Consider the following 7,041-nt stretch of genomic DNA (forward strand, 5'->3'; position numbering starts at 1 on the left):
ATGGAATAAAATCTTGCATGCAGCGTGACCAAAAAAAACCCCCACAATTTCTAGGGCGGCCTACAGGGTTGGGGGGGCCCCATATTGTTCAGGGATTCAGTAAAAATCAGTAAATTCAGCCTCAGTAAAATGTACTGATTCAGCCTCAGTAACAAAGGGAAGCTGGTAAGAATTCATGTGCCCACGCCACAAATAGGTATTGAAGGCTCGCTTTGCACCCAGGCACTGTTCTAGGCCCCGAGGCACAGCAGTGAACAAAAGAGAGCAAATCCCAGCTCAGCTGCAGCTGGCACTGAAGTGGGGGAATTCAAACTACAAACAGCCAAAGTATGTAGTATGTTTCACAGTGATAAGAGCAAGGTTAAGGAGATAAATAGTAACAGGTTATCTCTCCTGATAGAACAGTTCTGCTCCCTCTCCTCTTGTATCCTCCCGTGGGTCTCCCCGCCTGTTGTCAGCCAGAATCTCTGGCTGAGCCAAGTGCACTTCCAGACACCATCTGCTCTCCCTGGAAGTGGGGCCTGTGCCAACTCCAGCGTCTGGACTCTTGGCACGGAGCCCCAGAGCCCTGGAGCGAGAGAACTCTGGCCGGCCCCACATCAGGAAGGGAATCCTCCAGTTTGGCTGTCTGCGACTGGTGAGGTGGAGGGCTTCCGAGAGAACAGGGAAGCCAGTGCAAGCTGGGTGGCCTCCTTGAAGGAGGTCGAAGCCTGTAGCGTGAGAAGAGTCCCTTCATCAGACTGAAGATGATGGCTATATTAATAAATAATTCTATTCCTAAGCACTATTAAACACGTTCAGAGTGCCTAATTTGGGGCAAATGCTGGACATGTGTTATTGCACCTAATCGAAGTGCTTTATATATGTGATCACAATCTAAGAGTCAGGGAGTACTTACCCATTTTACAAATGGAGAAACTGGGGTTCAAAAAGGTGATGCTATTATGCAGAGGTCACATAGCAAGTGCTTTGAAGAGCCTGGAAAGGAACTCAGGTCTGTGTGGTTCCAAACGATAACTCATAACCACCGCCTGTACCACCTGATAATCAGCACACCATCCCTGGTCCACTCCCACCGCCGGCCCTTTCCCTGGAAGCCCCCACCTCACCTTCTGCCTGTTTTCACCGCTCTACGTGGGCCAGCAAGAAATACAGCCTTGGGTTAGAATCTGCCTGTGGCTCCTGGCACTAGTTGTTGACCTTGGACCAGTGAACTCACACACATCTCAGCCTCAGTTGCTTGATGTGCAGAATAGGGAGAGAAATCGAGAGGAATCCGTGAGATGATGAATGCAGCCCACCTAACGCAGGGGCAGGGCCTGGGTCACTGCACTCAGTGACCCTGCTGCGCGCTCTTAGGCAAGCTCTAACTCTCGACTCCTGTTTCCTCCTGGGCACGACAGGACCACCAGTGATAGTGCCTCTCAGGTCGTTCTCAGAAACAAACGTGTCCGTGTATATACAGAACGTGTGTGTGTAAAGCACTAAGAACCGAGCCCACAGTTAGCTGGGGTTGCTGCTTTGACTGCTGGAGAGCGGGGAGGGCGGTGGGCTGGAGGCGGGGCCAAGCCAGGAAGGCCCTGGAGAATCGGGGCGCCCCCTCCTCCGTCCTGCAGCTTTAGGGTCTGGGTTCGGGGAGTCAGGGCCCGCTGTTCTCAGAGACTCCCGCCCGCTCCTCCACACCGGGGGAGGTAGGGGTCCGCACCCGGCGCTGACGTCGGCCTTCAAGGCCCCATTCCCGGGCCTCCACGGAGGGCGGAGCCCGGGAGCCCGTCGCCCCGCCCCCATCCCCGCCCCCGCGCGCTGCGGGCCCGGGGCGCTGAGAGGGGCACCGGGCTGAGCGTGGAAACCTCGAGCCCGCAGCCAGGCCTGGACCCCGGGGAGAGCGGGGTTCACTGAGTGCCCCCACCCTTGGCGGCAGGGTCGGGTCGGGTGTCGGTGCAGGGAACCCAGGAGGTCCCGGCCTATGGCTGTGGGCGGTGAGTGAGGGGCGCAGCTGCGGGCCGGAGGCACCACTTTTACCCCAGGTCTTGGGTTTGGGGACAGGGAGGCAAAACCTTGGCAAGGAAATCGGCTCAAGCCAGGTTTGGACTGAGGGCGGAAGACTTGGGGACCCCCCTCTCCCCCCGGGCGATCGTGAGGGCAAGAAGAATATTGTCTGTGGTTGAGTGGAGTGTGTGGTGGGTTGGTGGTGTTCTGGGGGAGGAGTGCAGCGGTGGATTCTGGTCAAACAGGAGGTGTCTGGGGAGCAGATGGGTGTGGGTCATGAATGTGGCTGGAGTAAGAGAGGGGTGTGTGGACCCTGGTGTTTGGGGCAGGTGTGCAGGGGAAGTGATGGAAACGGGAGAGTGTTCCGTCTGCATGTGTGGGAAGCCAGTGCATATAGGTACATCTGGGGAAATTCTGATGTTGAGGGGATTAGGATGAACGTATAAGTTGTTTGGGGTGAGTGTGTAAGAAGGTTGCAGGCCTCAGAGGGGTGTTTCCTGGGAGCTCATGTTGTTTGGGGCAAACTCCCTTGGGACAGGAGTGTGCCCAGGTGGGGGTTGGGCTTGCCTGGATGGGTATGTGTGGCAGGGGACCTGGGTATTGAGTATGCAGGCTTGGGGGGCACAGGGGGTGTGTGGACTAAACATCACTGGGGATGGCTGTGCTGGAGAGGGATGGGAGGGTGAACCCAGGATGGGTGTGTAGTTCCTGGGCCAAGTAAGTGTGTAAAGCATGGTTTGGAATAACTGTGGGACAGGTATGTGGTTTTGCCCTGAGGAGAGAGAAGCCCAGAACTGAATGTCCAGATTCCTGAGTGTTTTTTCTTTTTTCACAACTTGGACCATCCTCTTTAACTCTTTTTTTTTTTTTTTTTTAATTTGGCCATGCTGGGTCTTAGTTGCAGCACACGAGATCTTCAGTCTTCATTGAGGCATGTGAGATCTAGTTCCCTGATCAGGGATTGAGCCTGGGCCCCCTGCATTGGGAGTGCAGAGCCTTAGCCACTGGACCACCAGGGAAGCCCCTCTTTAACTCTTTAGACCTCAGTTTTGCTATCTGTAAAATGGGTCTTAGAATGGTTCAGCTACCTAGTTTCTGCCTGGAGCCTCTCCAAAGCCAGGAGTCAGGGGAGGGATGAAGGTGAAACTGTTAACATTGTCTTGTCTTTTCCCCTTCCCCTAGGAAGGAGGCTCTCACCAGCCATGGAGAGCCCCAGTCTTCGAGAGCTCCAACAGCCCCTACTGGTGGGTGGTGAGCTTCCCATCCAGAAGTCCAGTGAGCCTGAGCTGGGGCCTCCCTTTCAAGAGACAGCCTTTGCGGAGTCGCTGAAGGGTTGGCAGTTCCTGCCACCATCTCTTCCTTCTGTGAGTGCAGGACTAGGGGAGCCAGGGACCCCCGACTTTGAGGTAGGAGCAGCACCACTAAGGAAGGCTCCCTAGTGGGAAGTGGGGGAAGGGGCTGGAGGGAAACCCAGCTGTGGCCAACATCCAGCAGGCTGGCAGGTGGAGTGCCCATCTTTGGCCTGGAGTCTCACTTCCCAACTGCGTACATGTTCCTGGGTTTCCAGTTGTGGTTTTTCCTGTTCCTCCTCTCCCCCGCTTTCTTTACCTTTTTCTCCCCAGATTCGTCTCTCATCTTTGTTCTTTTTGGCTCTTTCTTCCCAATCATTTTTGACCCCCTTATTTTCTGTCTGTCTGTCTCTCTAAAGGCGATGCATCTCTGCACCTCTTTTTCCTCCCCCCTCCAGTTAATGTCATTTTTTATCATTTCTTATTCTGTGTCCATATTCTCAAGCTTGTCTTTTATTTGCAAAGCATGGTTTTCCTGTTGCTACTGCTATATAAGAAATCACCCAGAACTTGGTAGCTTAAAACGACAATCACTATCATGGCTCATGGTTTCCATGGGTTGGGAATTTGGGGAGGACTTGGGTGGTTCTGCCTCAGGGTCTTTCATGAGGTCGAGGCCAGCCAGTGGCCAGAAGTGGAACAGTCAGGGTCTGAAGCAGCAGGGGGGTCTGGTTGGGTATCTCTCTCTTAATGTGGTCTCAGGGCTTCCGCAGGAGTCACCCCATGTGGGCTGGTTTGGGCTCATGGCACGTAAGCTTCAGGACAGCACTCCAAATGTGCCTCCAGCCCTCCAGCAGGAGTGTTTCAACAAAGCTGAACCTGCCTCACCTTTTCTGACTTAGGCTTGTGAGTCGTGTGGTATTATTTCCACCACATTCTATCAATTACAGATGAATCATAGCCTGCCCAGACTCAAGGAAAGTGGACACAGACCTCACCCCTTGATGGGAAGATTATCAGTCACACTGGAAGAAGAGCCTGTGGGAGGGGAGAGGTGGTTATGGCCATTTTTAGTAACAGTCCGCCACACTGTGGCAGTAAGCTTCACTTTGACATGGTTATGTATCTGATGATTCCAGTATTTGAAGACTTTCAGGGCCTGCTAGTTCTCCTCCATGGTTCCTGCATACCTAGTTATCTTTGATGGCATGTTGGTTATTGTATTTGAAAAATGGTTTTGAGGGTTAGAATGAAAGTACCTTGTCCAGAAAGGATTTGGTCTGCTTCTGTCAACTGTCCAGGGGCACTGCCATTCAGAGATCATTTTTAATCTAGTTCAGGGTCTGAGTGAAAGATTAATTTTTCTGGGATTGGGAAATGCCTGCTGGGCAGAAGGGACCTTCTCTGTTAATTTTTTTTGTTGTCGTTGTTAAATTAATTTTGATTTTCACTTCAGTTTTGGCCTTACAGTGACTCCTTAAAGTCTTCTGAGCTATTTGATGCAAGATTAAATATATATATATATACATTTCAGCTGACTCATTGGAAAAGACCCAGATGCTGGGAAAGATTGAAGGCAGGAGGAGAAGGGGACGACAGAGGATGAGATGGTTGGAGGGCATCACTGACTTGACGGACATGAGTTTGAGCAAGCTCTGGGAGTTGGTGATGGACAGGGAAGCCTGGCGTGTTGCAGTCCATGGGGTCACAAAGAGACAGACACGACTAAGCGACTGAACTGAACTAATATATATATATATATATATATATATATATATATATATATATATATATATGTTAACCTAGAACCTGTGGTTTCAGTAGGCAGGTTTGTCCTAGTAATTCAGGCCACCAGAGTGCTCTCCTCTGATCTCCATCTTTTTCAGGTTCCCGTCCCCATTGGTTTCTGTGTCTACTTCAGGGATTTTTAACTCAGGGCTTATGAGCAGGTGTAGTACCCACCCGTGGCTGGACCTGTGAACTTCTTGAAATTGAACTCAAAGCTTTTGAGCATGGGTGAGGTTTTTCTCAGGAGGCAGGGTCCAAAGCTTCCTCTCGGAGACATCCAGGATATAGAGGGGTCACAAGTCTAACTCTGGGAACATTTTTCTCTCTTGGTGTCTTTGGGGGCATGGGGAGCAGAGCAGTGGGGCAGGGAAGGGGGATGGAGATGGCCACTCAGGCTGTCTCCTGCCCATAGGATGTCTCATCCAGTGACAGTGACTCGGACTGGGATGGGGGCGGCCTCCTCTCCCCGCTGCTACCCCACGACCACCTCGGCTTGGCTGTCTTCTCCATGTTGTGCTGTTTCTGGCCCTTGGGCATCGCCGCCTTCTGTCTGGCCCAGAAGGTCAGTCTCTGGGTGGGGTTGAGAGGGGACTGGATATAAAAGAGAAAATGGCATTTGAAAGAAAACAAATGAGAGGAGCCCTGCTTAGGTGGGTTGGGGGGGCGGGTTGGGAAGTGAAGAGGATTCACATAGAAATATTCAGGAGTGAAACGAGGCGTGTTTGTCACAGAGGGGAGTGCAGAGTGAGCTCCACTCCTAGGCCTACCCCCCGGCCTCTGGTAAGGTGGTGGTCAAGACACTTAACCTCCCTGTGCCTCATTTTCCTTATCTGTAAAATGGGGATGACTAATTTGTACCTCAGGGTCATTGTGAGGCTCAATGAGTTGGAACTGTGGCATATAGTAATATATGTCTATTTTTATTAGTCACCCAGTAAACCCAGTGCCCAGCTGTGCCTGACCCACGGTAGCTGCTCGCTATGTTTTTGGAACATATGAATACAAGGGCGTGGGGGATGGAGGAGGGATTGGGCTGCGGGAAGCAGGGTGGGATGAGGGGACGCCTGAGTCACCGCTGCCCAACGCCTCTACAGACCAACAAGGCTTGGGCCCAGGGGGACGTCCAGGGGGCAGGGGCCGCCTCCCGCCGAGCCTTCCTGCTGGGGGTCCTGGCCGTCGCGCTGGGCGTGTGCACATACGCGGCCGCCCTGGTGACCCTGGCCGCCTACCTCGCCTCCCGGGACCCGCCCTAGCTGCCCCTGCGGCGCCCGCAGTGAACCCAGAGGCTGGTCGCCCAGCGCGTCTGCGGTTGGAGTGGAGAGTCCCGGTGGACGGGCGGCAGCGGCAGCATCCAGAAACGGGAGTGGGCTGGGCCGCCCCCTCCCTCCCGCCTTCCTGGAGGCCGCAAAGAGCGATTAAACACCAGACACTCTTGCCGCCAAACCTGTGTCTGTCTGAGTGTGTGGGCAGGTGGACAGGCGGGGCCAGAGTGACAGGCTGTCCCCCGGGGTGTTCCTGGACACCTCAGAGCCGGAGAAGGGAGAATCCAGGGAGGGCTCCCAGATGGCAGAATACTCTTTCAGAACACGGGTGGTGGGCAGGGAATTAGGGAAAGCGAGCTTCCAAGTACTTCCTCCTCTGAGTTCAGTGTAACGTGTGGTCTGAGCCTCACTTTTCCTCATCTGCAAAATGGGACTGATTTCCCCCACAGCTGGAACAGTTATAGACACCAAATGAGTCGTACGGTCTACATAACAGTCTCCTCCTGAGTCCCTTTAACAGCAGTGGCAGAAATCCAACTCTCTTACACACAAAGGGGAGGAAAACAGAGAGAACTGGATTCAGGGTGTCGAGTGAAATGGTCTGGTCTCCCCATCTCTTGGCTTCCATTGTGCAGGTTCCCCCTCCTGGGGGAGGAAAATGGGAGTGGAAAACTCTGGTGCCACCAAGGTTGTCTGTGCCAGGCACCCTCTCA

At 53.3% G+C, this 7,041-nt stretch overlaps 1 protein-coding gene across 3 annotated transcripts; it reads left to right on the forward strand.

Moving 5' to 3' along the window:
- The first annotated feature begins 1,617 nt into the window (after positions 1 to 1,617).
- TMEM91 (transmembrane protein 91) lies at positions 1,618 to 6,498 on the forward strand. Of its 3 annotated transcripts, none has more exons than XM_065920602.1 (4): positions 1,618 to 1,979; positions 3,172 to 3,395; positions 5,479 to 5,628; positions 6,161 to 6,498. In XM_065920602.1, the coding sequence occupies exons 1-4, from the start codon at positions 1,967 to 1,969 to the stop codon at positions 6,317 to 6,319; spliced, it is 546 nt and encodes a 181-aa protein (XP_065776674.1). In that variant the 5' UTR covers positions 1,618 to 1,966; the 3' UTR covers positions 6,320 to 6,498. The 3 variants fall into 3 exon arrangements, with proteins under 3 accessions (XP_065776674.1, XP_065776675.1, XP_065776676.1); XM_065920603.1 differs by having other exon boundaries at positions 3,172 to 3,353; XM_065920604.1 differs by having other exon boundaries at positions 5,994 to 6,300.
- Positions 6,499 to 7,041: the final 543 nt, after the last annotated feature.

This window comes from Muntiacus reevesi, chromosome 2 (assembly GCF_963930625.1).
Source record: "Muntiacus reevesi chromosome 2, mMunRee1.1, whole genome shotgun sequence".
Lineage (NCBI taxonomy): Eukaryota > Metazoa > Chordata > Mammalia > Artiodactyla > Cervidae > Muntiacus > Muntiacus reevesi.

What these genes read in the sequence shown, in the direction of transcription:
- TMEM91 (XM_065920602.1), top strand. An exon ending in CAGGGACCCCCGACTTTGAG is followed by an intron (nt 3,396 to 5,478) that starts GTAGGAGCAGCA and finishes TCCTGCCCATAG; the next exon opens with GATGTCTCATCCAGTGACAG. An exon ending in CCTTCTGTCTGGCCCAGAAG is followed by an intron (nt 5,629 to 6,160) that starts GTCAGTCTCTGG and finishes ACGCCTCTACAG; the next exon opens with ACCAACAAGGCTTGGGCCCA.